The sequence below is a fragment of the Fukomys damarensis genome, unplaced genomic scaffold (genome assembly GCF_012274545.1).
Source record: "Fukomys damarensis isolate Sample0158 unplaced genomic scaffold, DMR_v1.0_HiC HiC_scaffold_33, whole genome shotgun sequence".
Lineage (NCBI taxonomy): Eukaryota > Metazoa > Chordata > Mammalia > Rodentia > Bathyergidae > Fukomys > Fukomys damarensis.
The window spans coordinates 25,786,997-25,806,234 of NW_022900945.1; the positions used below are offsets into that span (position 1 = coordinate 25,786,997).

A 19,238-nucleotide genomic window follows, 5' to 3' on the forward strand; every position below is an offset into this window, starting at 1 on the left:
GAGGCATACAGGACTCGAATTAGCCATGATCAACAAATCTACATGTAGGCATATAAAAGTCAAGATCTCAGAAACCCAACAGAAGAACACAATCCTATGAGCAGTTAGAAAAAAGAAACAAAATCTCATACAAAGGAGAGCCCACCACAATCACACCAACACAAACCTTGAAGGCAAGAAAAGCTTGGAGTGACATACTTCAAGCCCTAAAGGAAAACAAATTCCAACCAAGAATGATGTACCCTGCAAAACTATCTTTCAAAATTGATGGAGAAATAAAATATTTTCATGACAAAAAGCACCTCAGAAACTTCATGAATACCAAACCACCACTCAAAAAAAATTTAAACAGTATCTTAGGAAAACACAATGAGAACTACAGCCCCAGAAAGCCCAGCAGAATGAATCCATCAGGCACAACAAGAAATTAAATGTGAAGTGGGAGCATCCAACAAAAAGAAAAAGTCATGACAAGGACTAATCAATACGTATCAGTTATAACCATCAATGTTAATGGTCTCAATTCACCAATCAAAAGAAAAAGAATGGGTCAAGAAGCAAGATGCAATGATAGGCTGCATACAAGAAACACAGTAAATTCAAAAAGAAACTCATATCTGGGTGTGGAAGTGCACATCTATAATCCCAGCACTAGGGAGGCTGAAGCAGGAGGATCACTGTGAGTTCAAGGCCAGCATGGGCTACAAAGTGAGTTCCAGGTCAGTCTCAACTACTAGTGAGACCCTGTCTCAAAAAACAAACCAAAAAAACAAAACAAAAAGAAACTCAGAGACTTAAAGTTAAAGGTTGGAAAACAATACTCCATGTGACAGGAACTCCCTCAAAAGCAGGAGTAGCTATCCTATTAGCAGATCAAATGGATTTCAAACCAACACTAAGAGGGACAAAGATAGACACTACATCCTTGTAAAGGGAAAAATCCAAGAGGAAAAGATGATAATCATGAATATATATGCACCAAATATTAATATGCCCAACGAGATCAAACAAATACTAACAGACATGGAAAATCAAATAGGCAATACAAAAGTAGTGGGGGAACATCAATACCCCACTGTCACAAATAGATAGGTCAACCAGACAGAAAATGAATGAGGAAATTCTAGAACTCAATCGAACTCCTGAACAAATTAACTTAACAGATGTTTACAGTGGGTTGGGTATTTAGCACGGTGGTATCACTGCCTGCCTTGCAACACAAGGGCCCAAGTTCAATTCCCAGTACAAAACCAAACAAACAAACACACAGATATTTACGGTATTCTACCCCACAAAATCAAAACACACATTCTTTTCCACTGCATATGGGTCATTCTCCAAAAGAGACCATGTACTTGTTCATAGAATATGGGTTTTTTTGGTTTATTTTATTATTTATTTATTTTTTTTTTTTTGACACAGGGTCTCACTATGTAGTTGAGACTCACCTGGAACTTACTATGTAGCCCAGGCTGGTCTCGAACTCACAGTGATCCTCCTGCCTCAGCCTCCCAAGTGCTGGGATTACAGGCGTGCGCCAGGACGCCCGGGTGTTGTTCATGGAATATGTTCAAGTAAGTTCAAAAGAACTGATGTTAGCCTCTGTATATTATCAGACTACAATGCAAGGAAACTGGAGATCAACAGCAAAAGAAATGACAAGAATTTCATAAAAACATGGAAATTAAACAACACACTTCTGAATAACCAATGGGTCACAGAGGAAATTAAAGAAATCAGGCAGTTTCTACAATTAAATGACAATGTCAAATACAACATATCACTCTGGTGTGACAAAGTGCAAATAAGTACTAAAAGGTATAATAGATGTGAAATAGTAAGAAAAGGGCAAAGAGGAGGGGAAAGTGGGAGTGATAGGGGAAAGGAAAGGGAATGGAATTAATATGAGAAAATGAAAAAAATAGAAACAAAGTCTTTGTAAATAGGGAAGGGTGGGAGGGTTGAAGGGACAGCAGGGGAATGGGGAAAAAAATAAGAACCAAGATAGATTACATAAAGGTGCAAATTCCCAATGATGAATGTCATTATATTGTATACCTAAAATGTACCAATAAAATTAATAAGAAAAAATACAACATATCAAAATCTATGGGACACAATGAAAGCAGTGTTATGGGGGAAATTCATAACAGTGAATACTCATATTAGGAAAACAGAGCAAACTCAAACAACCTGATGCTGAACCTGAAACTTCAATAAAAAGAACACCAGAACAAACCCAAAGCTCATGCAAGTAAGGAAATTATAAAGATCAGGGCAGAAATCAATGCAATACAGACTAAGAGAATATAAATGAATGAATGAATAAATGAATGAAGCAAAGAGTTGGTTCTGTGAAAGAATAAACAAAATTGGCAAATCCTTAGCCAACTTTACCAAAAAAAGGAAAGAAACGATAAAAATCCATGCAATTAGGATTGAAAAGGGTAAAACTACAACAGACCCAGCAGAAATCCAGAAGATCATCAATACCTACTTTGATAACCTATATACAATAAGGTGGAAAACACAGAATAAATGGACAGATTCTTAGATACATATGAATTACCAAAGTTGAACAAAGAAGACCTAAAAATTCTAAGCAATCCAGTATTAATCAACAAAATTGAAAATGTAATTAAAAACTTACCAACTAAGAAAAGTCTGAGCCCTGATGGCTTCACTGCTGAATTCTACAAGACATTTAGAGAGGAACTATTGAAACTACTGTTTAATGAAAGGGAAGCAATACTCCCAAATTCATTCCTGGCAGCAAGCATTACCTTGATACCCAAAGCAGAGAGACATCCAACCTAAAAAGAGAACTATAGGCCAATTTTACTAATGAACACACATGCAAAAATCCTTAATAAGATATTGGCAAGTACAATGCAGATCATATACCCTGACCAAGTGGGATTCATCCCAGGGAGGCAGGTATGGTTCAACATACACAAATCAATAAATATAATACACTATATTAATAGAGCCAAAGACAAAAACCATATGATCACCTCAACAGATGTAGAAAAGGTGTTCAACAAAATCCAACATGCATACATGATAAAAACCCTACAAAAAATTGGAATAGATAAGTCTCTACCTCAGTCTAATAAAAGCCATCTAAAAACCAACAGCCAGTATCATACTAAATGGTCAAAAACTGAAAGCCTTCACATTAAAATCAGGAAAAAGACAAAGATGTCCACTATCTCCACTCCTGCTCAATATAGCTTTGGAAATATAAGCCACAGCAATTACAAAACAGAAAAAAATAAAAGCAATAATGATAGAAAATAAAGAAGTCAAACGGTCATTATTTACAATCAATATGATATTCTACTGAGATCACCTGGCGGGTGCGCGACCTCCCGGACTGCGTGACACAGACACAGCAAGGACCCAAAGACCCCGGAGGGGTCTCTTCAGCTGCCTGCCTGCCTGAGATCACCCGGCGGGTGCGTGACCTCCCGGACTGTGCGACACAGACCCAGCAAGGACCCAAAGACCCCGGAGGGGGTCTCTTCAGCTGCCTGCCTGCCTGAGATCACCCGGCGGGTGCGCGACCTCCCGGACTGCGCGACAACAGACCCAGTGAGGAAGGTAGCCGCGCGGGTGCCCTTGAAACACCCTCACGACCTTCCTCCCCCCTTCTCAAGCCTCCTGATTGGGCCAGTCCTTAGACCAACTCTACAGAGGCATAGGTTCTCATGAAGGGTAGTTTTCTGAGCTCCCAACTTTGAACATCTTTAAAGAAAGGGCAGGGGAAACCTGTAATAGAACTGAGTGGAGTTCAACCCTGAGGATAGGGAAACTCAAGTTAGGCCTTGTAGACTGTGTTCAGTCTCAGTCGTGGGGAAATGCCATTGGCTAGCTGAGACCAGGGGATTCGGTTCTGCATATGGCTATACATGTGGTATAATATGACAACAGAGACAGTCTGAAAGAGGCCCTTCAAATTCTTTTTTTTTTCAATCTCTCTCTCTTTTTTCTTTTCCTCATTCCACCCTAAAATTTCTTTCTTTTTTCTGTCCTCTCTCTCCAACTCAGTCTCTTGCTCCACCATATTATCCCTCATCTCCCTTTTTATTGCGGCTCCTGCCCTAACTCAGACTTCTTCTTTTATTATTTTTTGTTTTTAGGAGGGGTTTCTCTTTATGTTCTTTTCTCCAGTCATTTTACCTCACTCATGGCTCTGTACCTTCAAGGGAAGGCAAGCGCCTGTTATTGTTAAGGGGATATATTCTTGTCCTTATTCCTGCACTCTCTCTATCCCCCCTGAAGTTAATAGCTTTGTAAAGATAGTAAGGTAATTGTACAACCTCTGGATTCACTTCAAATCTGCTCTAATTCTTTCACTTATCTAATCCTCTTGTTCTAAGTCTAACCCCCCATCCTAAATGGTAAAGATGCTATATTGAAAAGCATATTCACTGCAAACATACTATGGGCTGCTTCTTGAAATTAATTTAATTCACATGAGTTAAAGGTGATACATTAATGACTACCACAAGTGGTCAGTTGGCAAGCTGTGCCTGATCCTATTGGGCTGCTGAATGTATCAATTGGGATAAAGGGTTTTGACTGATTTAAAGAGTTGTTGTCTCTGATATTATGAAAATGAGGATGTCTATCAGTCATTAGAAACTCAAAAGCTAAAACACAACTATATTAGGAAGATTTAAGTAATACCAGGAATTAAAGAAGGACAACCCAACAATAAAAATAAAAATGAGAAAACACTTAAGCAAGACACAAAAACAGATTTCCAGTTCACCAATGGCAAATAGTAGGACAAATGAGGATGAAAAGTCTGATAGTGAACCAACAGGACTCCCTGGACCCATAGCACAGGAGGTAACAAAACAGATCAATCAGGCTCTAGAAAAATTCAAATCAGAAATAATTTCCCAGTTAACCAGAGAGATGATGAGCAAAATGGAAGTCATGATTCGAGACTCTAGAGCAGAAACTGACAAAAAAATAGATGAGCTCAAGACTATGATAGAAGCCATGAAGACTCAGCATAAGAAAGAAATGGAAACAATGAATGCCCAACAGAGGAAAGAAATGGAATCCATAAAACAGATTCAAACAGATATCCAGGAGATTAAAAACTCTATTGAAAGTGTACGCAACAGAATAAAAGATTGCGAAGATAGAATTTCAGATATAGAAGATAGGATAGCAGTCAGTGACCGTGAAAAAAGAGGTCTATTAAAAACAGTAAGGGATCATGAGAAATCAATCCAACAACTCCTAGACGATACAAAGAAAAATAACATAAGACTGATAGGAATTCATGAAAAAACAGGAGAAAACACAAATGATATAAAAAAGCTCTTCACAGAATTAATGACAGAAAACTTCCCAAACAGAAGGGAAGAATTAGACATACAGATAAGTGAGGCATATAGAACCCCAACTAGCCACGATCAAAAAAAATCTACACCTAGACATATAATAATCAAGATTCCAGAAATCCAACAGAAAAACAAAATACTACAAGCAGTAAGAGAAAAGAAACAAATCACATGCAAAGGGAAGCCCATTAGAATCACAGCAGACTTTTCAACACAAACCCTTAGGTCAAGGAGAGCCTGGAGTGAGGTATTCCAAGTCCTAAAAGAAAAGAATCTCCAACCTAGACTTTTGTATCCTGCAAAACTCTCTTTCAAAATAGATGGGGAAATAAAATACTTCCACGACAAAGAGCACCTGAGAAATTTCATGAACACCAAACCAGCACTGCAAGGAATTCTAAACAATATCCTAGAAAAGGACAACGAAATTCACAATAACATGAGGCCCAACAGACCAAATCAAATAGGCAAGGCAAGAAACTAAAAGGAGATGGGAGAAAAAGTAAAAAGAGTCAACAAATGGACAAAAACATGACAAGAATAAGTCAAAATATATCAGTTGTAACCATCAATGTTAATGGCCTCAATTCACCAATCAAGAGAAACAGATTGGCAGAATGGATTAAGAAGCAAAATCCAACAATATGTTGTATACAAGAAACACACCTAGTGCAAAAGGAAGTCCATAGACTGAAAGTGAAAGGATGGAAAACAATTCTCCATGCGTCAGGAGTCCAGAAAAAAGCAGGGGTAGCAATCTTATTCTCAGATAAAGTAAATTTCAAACCAAAACTCATTAAGAGAGACAAAGAAGGACACTACATCCTTGTAAAGGGAACAATTCAAGAGGAAGAGCTGACAATCATAAACATATATGCACCAAATATAAATGCCCCCAACTATATAAAACAAATATTAAGTAACATGAAAAACCAAATAAGCACTAATACAATTGTAGTGGGGGATTTAAATACCCCACTATCACAAATTGACAGATCTACTAGGCAGAAAATCAACAATGAAATAATAGAACTGAACCAAGCTTTGGAACACATGGACTTAATAGATGTTTATAGAGTATTCCACCCCCAAAAACCAGAATATACATTCTTTTCGGCTGCACATGGATCATTCTCCAAAATAGACCACATACTGGCTCACAAAACAGGTCTAAATAAATGCAAAAAAATTGAAGTCATCCCCTGTTTATTATCAGATCATAGTGCAATCAAACTAGACATCAATAGCACAAGAAACTATAGAAACTTCACAAGCACATGGAAACTGAACAACACTCTCCTAAACAATCAATGGATTACAGAGGAAATTAAAGAAGAAATTAGACAGTTTTTACAAATAAATGAGAATGCCAATACAACATACAGGAATCTTTGGGACACAATGAAAGCAGTTCTACGTGGAAAATTCATAACATTGAATGCCCACACTAGGAAAACAGAGCGGGCTCAAATAAACAACTTAACGATGAAACTTAGACTCCTAGAAAAACAAGAGCAAGAAAAACCCAAAGCTCGAACAAGAGAGGAAATTATAAAGATCCGAGCAGAAATCAATGCAATTGAAATTAAGAAAACGATACAAAAAATAAATGAAACAAAGAGCTGGTTTTTTGAAAGAATAAATAAAATTGACAAACCCTTAGCTAATCTTATCAAAAAAAGGAAAGAAAAGGCTCAGATCCATGCAATTAGGAATGAAAAAGGCGAAGTCACAACAGATCCGAAAGAAATCCAGAGGATCATGAACACCTACTTTGAGAACCTGTACTCTAATAAAATGGAAAACACAGAAGAAATGGACAGATTTCTAGATACTTATGAATTACCAAAGTTGAACGAAGAAGATAAAAACATTTTAAACACCCCAATCACAATCAGTGAAATTGAAAATGTAATTAAAAACTTACCAACAAAGAAAAGCCCAGGCCCTGATGGATTCACTGCTGAATTTTACAAGACATTTAGAGAAGAACTACTACCATTACTCTTCAAACTTTTCAATGAAATTGAAAGAGAAGCTATACTTCCAAATTCATTCCTGGAAGCAAGTATCACTCTGATTCCCAAACCAGAGAAAGATACAACCAAAAAGGAGAACTACAGACCAATCTCCTTAATGAATATAGATGCAAAAATCCTTAATAAGATACTAGCAAACAGAATACAGAGGATTATTAAGAAGATCATCCATCATGACCAAGTCGGATTTATTCCAGAGATGCAAGGGTGGTTCAACATACGAAAGTCAGTGAATGTAATACATTATATTAACAAAGTCAAGGACAAAAACCATATGATCCTCTCAATAGATGCAGAAAAAGCATTTGATAAAATTCAACACCCATTCATGATAAAAACCCTGCAAAAAATTGGAATAGATGGTCTATACCTCAATTTAATAAAGGCTATTTATGAAAAACCATCAGCCAACATCATATTGAATGGCCAAAAACTGAAAACCTTCATGTTAAAATCAGGAACAAGACAAGGATGCCCACTATCGCCACTTCTCTTCAATATAGTTCTGGAAACATTAGCCACAGCAATTAGACAAGAGAAAGAAATTAAAGCAATAAAGATAGGAAAGGAAGAAGTTAAACTATCATTATTTGCTGATGATATGATACTCTACATTGAAGATCCAAAAAACTCCACCAAAAAACTTCTAGACTTAATTGACAGATTCAGTAAAGTATCTGGATACAAGGTGAATACCCAAAAATCAATAGCCTTTCTATACACAAATAACAGACAGACAGAAAGAGAAATAAGGGAAAAAATTCCTTTTACAATAGCATCCAAAAAAATGAAGTATCTAGGAATCAATCTAACAAAAGAAACAAAAGATCTCTACACTGAAAACTACAGCACTCTGAAAAAAGAAATCGAAGAGGATATAAAAAAATGGAAAGATATCCCCTGCTCCTGGGTAGGAAGAATCAACATAGTGAAAATGGCCATACTACCGAAACTGCTATATACATTCAATGCAATGCCAATTGAAATTCCAACACTATATTTCACAGAACTAGAAAAAAGAATCCAAAAATTCATTTGGAACCACAAGAGACCTAGAATAGCAAAAGCCATTATAGGCAACAGTCACATGGCACCAGGTGTAACAATTCCCAATTTGAAACTATACTACAAAGCCACTGTGATAAAATCAGCATGGTACTGGCAAAGAAATAGGCCTGAGGATCAATGGAACAGACTGGAAGACACAAAAACAAATGCAGATGTACTCAGCTACCTCATCTTCGACAAAGGAGCTCACCATCCTCAGTGGAGGAAAGATAGCCTCTTTAATAAATGGTGTTGGAAAAACTGGATATCAACCTGTCACAGATTAAAATTAGACCCTTATCTTTCGCCATGCACTAAATTAAAATCCAAATGGATTAAAGATCTAAATATTAAAACAGAAACATTAAACTTGCTGGAAAGTAAGTTAGGCAGAACTCTGGAAGACATTGGTATAGGAAAAGACTTTATGAACAAATCCTCAGTAGCACGGGAACTAGCAGAAAGAATCAACAACTGGGATCTCATCTTACTAAAAAGCTTCTGTACTTCAAAAGAAACCATTAGCAGAACTAAGAGACAATCTACAATGTGGGAAAAAATTTTTACCAGCTGTACCTCAGACAAAGGACTATTATCAAGGATATATAAAGAACTCAAAACAATCAGTCCCCCCAAATATAAAGACCCGATCCAAAAATGGGCATCCGAAATGAACAGACATTTCTCATACAAAGAAGTGAAAGCAGCAAGAAAATATATGAAAAAATGTTCCACATCACTGGTCATTCGAGAGATGCAGATGAAAACAACACTGAGATTCCACCTCACCCCACAAAGAATGGCTGCTATCAAGAAATCACACAATAACAAATGTTGGCGGGGTTGTGGGGAGAAAGGAACCCTCCTCCATTGTTGGTGGGAGTGCAGACTAGTGCAACCACTATGGAAATCAATATGGAGATACCTCAAAGAGCTTGGACTGGAGGTTCCATTTGACCCAGCCATCCCTCTGTTGGGTATCTTTCCAAGAGAACTAAAAGAATCATATCACAGAGAAGTATGTGCACCCATGTTTATAGCGGCACAGTTTGTAATAGCTAAATCTTGGAAACAACCTATTTGCCCATCCGTTGGAAACTGGATAAAGAAGTTGTGGTTTTTCTATAAAATGGAATATTACTCAGACATAAAGAATGAGAAAATAGATTCATTCATAGGAAAATGGATATATATTGAAGATATACTCCTAAGTGAAATAAATAAGTCACACATGTGCAAATACCAAATAGTTTCCCTGGTGTAAATAATCTGCAACAATACATAAGATTCTAATAAGATTACTGACATTTAGAAATGGGAACAAAGGAGCTAAAGGTGTAGGGAAGGTGGGATGGGTAGGGGAAGAGTAAAAAGGGAAAAGAAAAAAATGTGAGAGAATGAAAAAATGAAAATAAAGTGTTTGTAGATGGGGAGGGGTGGAGGGGGTGAAGGGAGGGCAGAGGTAAGGGGAAAAAATGAGAATCAAGACTTGTCATGTAGAGGTACGAGATTCCAACAATGAATGTAACTGTACTGTATCCCTAAAATGTACCAATAAACTCAATTAAAGCTGAAAAAAAAATATATGATATTCTATATAGAAAACCCCAAGAAATCCAACAAAAGTCTTCCAGACTTAATACCAAATTCAGTAGAGTAGCTAGATACATGGTCAACACACACAAATCAGTAACTTTCCTGTACACAAACAATAGACTCGCTGAAAAAGAAACTGAAGAAACAACTCCCTTCACAATAACATCCAAAAAAAATGAAGTACTTAAGAATAAACCTAACAAAAGAAATCAAAGACTTCTACTCTGAAAACTATACGATAGCACTCTGAAAAAAGATCGAAGAGGATATCAGAAACATTGAGTAGGAAGAACCAATAGAGTGAAAATGGCCATACTTCCATAACTGCTACACAGATTGAAAACAATTCCAATTGCAATTCTAGCAGCATACTTCACAGACTTTGAGAAAACAATCCAAAAATTCATTTGGAATAAGAAGAGACCTAGAATAGCAAAAGCAATTATAGGCAACAAAGACAAGGAAGTGGGTATCATAATGCCCAACTTGAAACTATACTACACAGCTACTATGTAAAAAACAGCATGGTACTGGCAAAGAAACAGACTCAAGGATCAGTGGAACAAATTAGAAGATGCAGAAACAACTCCAGACACACTCAGCCACCTCATCTTTGACAAAGGAGCCAAACACCCTCACTGGAGGAAAGATAGCTTCTTTAATAAATAGTGCTATAAAAACTGGGTTTTGTGCCAAAGATTATAACTAGATCTATGACTCTCACCATGCATTAAACTAATGGATTAAAGTTTCAAATAGATATAAAACAGAAACACTAAATTGGCTGGAAGACAGGTTTAAGTAGAACTCTTGAGAACAGTGGTGCAGGAAAAGGTTTTATGAACAAAACCTCAGTTACCTGTGAACTAGCACAAAAAGTCAACAAGTGGGATCTCTTCTTATTAAAAAGCTTCTGCCTGCCTCACAGGCACAAGGTCACAAGTTCACCCAGTACACAAACAAACAAAAAAAGCTCTCTGCACAGCAAGAGAAAACACCAACAGCATGAAAAGACAATGCATAATGCGGGAAAAAGAATTTTACCAGCTGTTCCTCAAAGGTCTATTATCTAGAATATATAAAATTTTTAAAACCAGACCTTTCAAATTTAAAGACAATCCACAAATTGGCATCTGAAATGAACAGACATTTCTCAGACAAAGAAGTAGAAAGAGCAAATAAACATATGAAAAAATGATCAGCATCACTGGTCACTGAAGAGATGCAAATGAAAACAACACTAAGATTCTACTTCATCCCAGAAAGAATGGCTGCTATCAAAAAAATCAACCAATAACAAATGCTGGAAGGGCTGTGGGGAAAGAGGAGCCCTGCTCCACTGCTGGTGGCGGCGTAGACAGGTACAACCACTGTGGAAATCAGTATGGAGAAACCACAAAGAACTATTATTAGAGGTCCCATTTGAGCCATCTATTCCCTGCTCGGTATCTTCCCAAAAGAATTAAAAATAATCATACCACAGTGATATATGAGCACCCATGTTCATAGTGGCACAATTTGTAATAGCTAAAACTTGGAAATAGACCAATTTCCCATCAACTGGAGACTGGATAAAGAAAACATGTGTGTGCTTTTAATATAAAGTGGAGTACTACTCAGCCATAAAGAATGAGAAACTATATATATTTATAGCTAAATGGATGTACATGAGGCCATTTCTTAAGTGAAATAAACAGGACACACGTGTAAATTCCACAGTTTCTCTATTGTGAGAAACAGAAAGTGTACATAAGGATCAAAATGTATAATAGATAATATGAAGTAGGAAGAAAAGGTGCAAAGGGAAAGGTGAAGTGGGAGGGGTTGGGGAAAGGAAAGAAGGGGATGGATTTAACATGAGAAAATGAAAAAATGGAAACAAAGTCAAAACAGAGAGGGGTAGAGAGGTTGAAGGGAAAGGCAGGGGAATGGGCAAAAAATGAGAATCAAGATATATTATGTAAAGGTACAAATTTCCAGCAGTGAATGTCATTATACTGTATGCCTAAAAAGTACCAATAAAATTTAATTTTTAGAAAAAATTGCTAGAAGAAAAGGACAACGTTGCACAAAGAAATTAACCATAATGCAACTTTCCAATTTCCTTTCTACTCTAAAACATGAATATCAACATAGCAATTTTATAAATCCTTCCCTCCCCTTTTTTCTCCCTCCTCTTTTCCTCACCCCTTTCTTTCAAGACAGGGTCTTGCTATGTTGCCCAGGCTGGCTGTGAATTCAAGTGATCCTCCTTCCTCATTCTCCTGAGTAGTTAGGACTACAGGTACATGTCACTGACCTTCAGCAAGAAATGTGCTTTTGAACTGGACCCTTTGTACAAAATAATGAAAGTCTTTAGAACAACTGCAAAATTTATATTCTTACATAAATCAAGATGCTCAGAATACTACTCTAAAGTTAGACCAAATATTCTGTTATGTATTTCTTTTAACAATGTTGATTGATTTTTCACAACAAATCAGAGAATGAATCCGTCACATAATATACAACTAGTGAGCAGATATATAGCAAAATTATTCCACTACTGACTCTAATTACACTTCTATTTCACTAAGAAATAGGTAAGAACAATAGGTTTTATGTCTGTTATCTATGGAGCCTTCTTGACTCAAGTTAGATGAAAAAGAACAAATTCAACATAGAGCCCAGGCAGTCAATCATTTTATAGATGAGAAAACAAGGAATTTGTGATCTAGCACACAGATGCTCAGATCTGAGGATTATAAAAAAACCTAACAAGTTTCCTTGTTCCACTACTTATCTATAAGGCCTTCATGTCCTGTGATATCATGAAAAAGTTAACTTTTATAAATAAGTACAACTCAGGCTAAGAGGAATTGCCTATATATCCTGAGGTAACTTGTTTTAGCTTGAAGAATTTTAGCAATTACATTCAGAAAAAATTTCCCCAGAATGTCTATGTATTCATCTCATCTCTTTTACAAAAAAAAATACAATATTTGAGGAAAATTGATTTCTGTCTTCTATGTCTCTTCTAACATTTAAATATTTTTCCCATAAAAATTATCTTGGTCCTTTTATTCTAAAAGGGCTTTAATTTCCATTTTTATCCTTAAATATGAGGCCTGGATCACTGCGGAAACAAAGAATTGGCAGTTTTAAAAATTGTTTTTCTTCACTGGCTGCCTTGCAAGCACAATGTCCTGAGTTCGATCCACCAGTATGAAAAACAAAATTGTTTTTCTTTGCTTAGTTTCTAATATGGGGCGTGTGTGTGTGTGTGTGTGTGTGTGTGTGTGGGTGGGTGGGTGTGCGTGGGTGTGGGTGTGTGCGTGTTTTGCTGGGGATTGCTAGGCAAGTGCTCAACCACTGACCTACACTCCCAGCACGAATATGTAAGATTTTTAAAATGTAAAAACACCCAAGTCTAATTTGCTCAGTAAGCAATGATTGCCTGCTTATCTCTTGTCTAATTTAGGAGTAGACAGCATTTATATACAGTAGTTTCTTACCTTCTCTATATCCAGGACTTTATCTTGCATCTCCTTTAGCGCACACTGAGACTCAGCTTCACTCAGTCGGGCTTGAACCAATTCCTTCTCTAGCTGTAGCACAAAATCTTCATTGTAGTTGGAGCTGCATTTATGCTAAAGGTTATAAAAATATAATGAAATTTTGTGGAAGCATGAACATGTATGTAAAGTAAAAATAATTTAATCAAATAATTCAGGTATTAAAAATTCTATCTACTGAATATCCCCTGTATATTTCCTCTAATGAGAAAAATACTTCCCAACAAGAAAAATAAAGAGCTATTTCAAGTATCTTTATAAACAACTACATTATTGAGTTATGGTAACTAGTTATTACATTACTAAATCCAATTCATATAAGATAATCACTTTTTACCTGTCCATCCAGACACTAAGAATCTGTTCTGACTCTATAGACCTGACCGGTACAATAGTGAAGCCATTATCCAGATATGGATACTGAGCACTTGGAATGTGGCTAATCCAAATTGAGGCAGGTGATAAGTATAAAATATAAACTGGACTTCAAAAGCAATATAAAGTCCACCTGCCTCACAAGCGTAAAGACCTGAATTCAATCCCCAGTACCTCCCAAATTTATATATACATACACATACACAGAGAGAGAGAGAGAGAGAGAGAGAGAGAGAGAGAGAGAGAGAGAGAGAGAGAGAGAGAGGGAAAGGGCTGGGTGTGTGGCTTAGTGGTAGAACACCTGTTAGAGCAAGTGCAAGGCCCTGGGTTCAATCCCTGGTACCACACTTTCAAAACAAAAGAAAAAAACTCAATGATTCTTATATTGATTGCATGTTAAAAAATATCTTGAATATATTGAAGTAAACAATATTAATTTTACCTGTTTTTATTTCTTTTAATATGGGACAGCACTGTTAAGAGATTACAGAAGATAAATGCACATTTCCTGAAAATTCTGTTTTCATCTAATAGCAATAAAACAAGGTATAAACTATAGGTGAACCACCTTACACTCCCCAAAAAGAACAAAACTGCATTATTTGCCTTAGAAATGTAGGTTTCTTTAAAAAATATACATGTAAATAATACTGGAAGCAGAGAAAAAGCAGATGCTGTACAGAGAAATTAATCATAGAAGTATAAAACCTTCCAATTTCTTTTCCTACTCATACACTAATACCAATGCAGCCACTTAAAAAATCCCCCTCTTGGTGAAGGGAGGGCAGGGACAATGGAAAAAATGAAAACGAAGACCTGTCATGTAAAGGTACAAGATCCCAATGATGATTGTAAGTGTACTGTATGCCTAAAATGTACCAATAAACTCAATGAGAGAGAGAGAAAAAAAAGAAATCCCCCTCTTTTTATTTTTTTTCTGGTACTGGGGATTGAACTCGGCCACATGCATACCAGGTAAGTGCTTTAACACTGAACTATACCCACCAGCCCTTTGTAACTCAATTTTGAGACAGGATCCTGCTGAGATGCCCACCCTGTCTTCAAACTTGGTATCCTCCTCAACCTCCTGAGTAGCAAAGATTACAAGTGTGTGCTACAACACTTAGCAAGAAATTCTTTTTAAGCTAATGCCTATACAACAACTTTTGTAAAAAGGCAAAAAGATATCTAATGCCTCATTATGAAACTTTTTAAAGCAAATTGCCTATTACTTCACAATTAACTCCTATAGTAAAGAAAAAGTGGTAAATATAAAATAGTCATGGAGAGCAATCTCTTACTGGATTGGCATGAGTAAAGAATGATTCTTTCTACTTAATACATTAAGAGCAAAATGGGTGGCAAATGAAAACTATTAAAAATGACAATGCTTAATTAAAATACTTGGTATTCTCCTGTCCTAAAGATCCCAGACGATGTCTAAATGATGACTTTTTAATTCAATGAACTACCATTAATTCTTTATACTCATAAAACAATAAAATGTATCTGCAACAGGTATATCACCTTAACAAATATAACGTTATCAAATAAGGAAAACACACTTTTGGAATGACTAGTGGTACCTCAATTTAGTAAGAACATACTTTTTTATGGGCACTACAAGAATTGTTTGACCTTAATCTAGAGTCCTGTTAATTGTAGTTCAGATTTGTCTGCCAACATCCTATATTAAGAGATGCTCAGAAAACATAAAATTCATGAGGCCTGAATAAAATGAAATCTTTGATTTGGCAGAAACTAGTTGTTTCAACCAAGTATAAAACTCTACAGTAATACAGCACTGGCAACAACTTTTTATCAGTAAACTTTAAAAAGGGCTGAAATGCTCTGATAACATCAATCTGGATAGTAAACATCTTATACTTTTATATATTAAACATTAGCCTCTGGATTAAAATAATTGTAAATATACTATGTAACTTTTTTGCTACAACAGAGTCTATAAAACAATTCTTAATTCTCTGGCCATCATGACAATGATCAATTAATATACTGCAAATTCTATAGTATCTATAGAATGCAGAGTACTTTTGGTGGAACAGTACAATATGAATGTGTATATTTTAGGTTTTATTAAATGTCTAATTTAATAGTTCTCATTATTTTTCCCTCTACTGTCATTTTTTTTTTTTTGCAACTTTTGATCCTAGTTTTATCTTGCTTCTTTGGTCTTGGTTCTTAGTTTTACTTTTATGATCAGTCATCTGCTTCACTCTCCAGCAATGTATTTACCCTTTGGAGTCACAGACTCTCAGAATCACAAGAAACTCATTTTTTCAAAACAAAAAAAATTTATATCCATTAAGTTCTACATGCAATTTCAGACCTCCCTGAAGCTTCCATATACCCTAAGTTTAAAAGCTCTGCTCTCAAAAGTACTCCCTTTAATCCTCAGCTATCTTTATGATCATAACTCTGAGATCACACTGGTTCTCAAATACCAAGTATTACGATTCTCAGCAGCTCAAGTTTCATTTCCACACAAATGTCCTGTATTCAAATCAAACTTAATACGAAGGTTATCACTGTCTTCCTCAAACCAATTCCTTTCCTTGATCTCTCTATTTGCCCCTGGCCTAAAATCCTTCATCCTCAGTGTTGTTGCCTAGCAAAGAACAGTAAGACTTTTTTTGCTGTAGAATATTTCCCGTTACTGTTTTCACTTACCATCATTTCTCTAGTAACTGATCTCTCTTGCCATTTTGATCTTATAATAATCCACTGTGAATACTAGTACCAGTTCCCTAAAACACTTTTAACCATATTATTCTTTAAGTCAAAAATTTGTACTAGTCCTCTATCACTCAAAGGGCAAGTTCTGAATTCCACAGTTTAAAATGTTTCTCCTTTTACTGCCCATTTATTCTTCAACCCACAATCCAGCTCAGTCTTCCTTGATAAAATTTCTAGCCACTAACAGTATCAATATCCAGTGATAATATAAATAACAATGAACACTCCTTTACCATTCAATTCTTTCCATGATATTCAAAAAATCAAACTGGCCATTTATTTTTAGACAGGGTTTTGTTAATTAGCTCAGGCTGTCCTTGAACTCATGGGGATCCTCCTGCCTCAGCATCCCCAGTGCTGGGATTACAGGTGTGCACTACCATACCCAGCCAAACTGGACGTTCTTAAAATTCTTTCCTCTCTTAGATTTAAAGCTTACACTTCTGTTCTTCTCTGATTTTCTCCATTCCTCTGTGAATTTTATTACTTTCTAAAAGTGTTTGTTTTATGTATGTGTGTGTATAAAAATCAGTAGTCCTTAAGTTCTCATTGTATGCTCTCTCACAATCGTTCCATTTCTCTATTTTATAGATTCATCCTGCATGATTTCATGCACTGTCTCCATAGTTTACAAGTATAGGCAGTATCTGATACTGTCTTTAATCTGTTAGATACAGGTAGTACATGAAAGCACCAAGGAATGATCTATAAAACAGTAAAACAATGAAGGTGGAGGTAGAGACAGGAAGAAAGGGGGCAGGGGACATACAAAATGTTGAAACCCTGGGATTATGGACAAAGTTAACAATGATGCTCAAATGCATATTTCCAGCCCACAACTTTCTACTAAGTTATAAATATGTATGCACAATTTCTTACTGGTCAACTCCCATCTGTTTGGCCTTGTATTCATCTCACATTCAACATGTCAAAACTTAATTCCCCATCTTTTCTTCTTCATATGTTCCCTGTCCTGATAAGGACACCACCACATAATAAATGACCAAATCAAAACCTTTCTACTCAACCTGTACCATACAATCACAAAATCTTGGTCATTTTTCTTCTAATTCGTACATTTGGCTGTTCCTTTCCATCTTCACTGTCATCTTTATTCATGCTAGCCATCTCTTTCTTTGAATGAAGTAGTTTCACATATCCTCTCCCAGTTGTTGCAGTACTTACTGTTGTTACATTATGGTAACTCTCAAGGCTAAACTGTGGTAAACAGAAGGCTGTTTGTTTTGTTTTTTTTAAAGTTCCACCATTTGGAATAGGTAGTGTCAGACCCCAGCTCAAGCAGAAGAGAAAAACTTTCCAGGCAATGTGGTTTCACATCCTGCAAGGTGCAAAGGATAACAGGAAGCCAAAGCTCGGGTCTGGGTTCGAGATAAGTAGACTGACCCATGCAGCAACATCTGCAGGTCTAGATACCCCTGGAGACCACCAGACTTCCTCTGCCCCAGATCAGAAGACTTCTTCCACTCCAGGACAGAATTTTCTCACTCCTGTTGGCACTATTGCTCCACTTCCCAAACTTCCCTATAAAGTTTCCCCTCACCCAAGACCCCAGGGTCAATGGCTTTGTTGCCCTTGACTAGCTTTCACCCAGCCTGGGAATAAAACTTTGTTGATTCACTTTGCCTGCACTGGTGGCTTTGGTCATGCCTCAGTTTACTCTAACAGGTAGGTATTTTCTTTTTGTTTCGTTTCAGTTCTTTAAGTCAAAGTCTCACTATGTAGACCAGGCTGGTATCAAACTCATGGTGATACTCCTGTCCACCATGCCTGCCATCCAGGTAGGTATTTTTTAACTTTACTGTTTCAAGTTTAAGGAAATTTTGGTTTTATGCTTATTGATACAAATATAATGAAAAGTATATAAGCATTGGTAATTTTCTTCAATACTGTATTCAGAATGAATCTAATTCTAATAAGACAATTTCATTATCACTTTTTTCAAATAAAAATTAACTCTTTCCAAATGTATGCAAACAAAAAATATTTTCATTAGGACCAATTCTTTATGGATAATAATGATATATGAATTATAAAGACTATGCTGTAAATCTTTAGCCACTTAATAGCAAGTATATGAGCTTAACATATTTTTAAATACATAGCATTCTAAGAATCAGTGGTATATTAAAAATATGTATAAGCTTCTTTTAGTATGGTTTATTTTACCAAATGAAAATGCTCAAAATTATGATGGCTGATATTCAGCAAGAGGTCATTTATTTAAAAGACTATAACCAAGCCAGGCATGGTGGCACAGACCTGTAATCCTGGATACTTGGAAGGTTGAGCAGGAGGATCAAGGCCACCCTGGATAACTTATTGACACCTTGTCTCAAAATCAAAATTTTTTTAAAGAGCAGAACACATAACTTCGTGGTAGAGTGCCTGTCTACCAGACAATCCCCAGCATATCGAGAGAGAGAGAGAGAGAGAGAGAGAAAGAGAGAGAGAGAGAAAGAGAGAGAGAAACCTTATAAAGAATGACT

General features: G+C 36.3%; 1 protein-coding gene across 7 annotated transcripts in view; it reads right to left on the bottom strand.

Moving 5' to 3' along the window:
* Evi5 (ecotropic viral integration site 5) overlaps positions 1-19,238 on the bottom strand; it is a 216,369-nt gene that overhangs the window by 89,355 nt on the left and 107,776 nt on the right. For all 7 annotated transcript variants that reach the window (XM_010644910.2, XM_010644913.3, XM_010644909.3 and 4 more), the window contains one exon: positions 13,540-13,674. In XM_010644910.2, the coding sequence (XP_010643212.1) occupies positions 13,540-13,674 (135 nt within the window). The remainder of the gene's footprint in view (positions 1-13,539; positions 13,675-19,238) is intronic.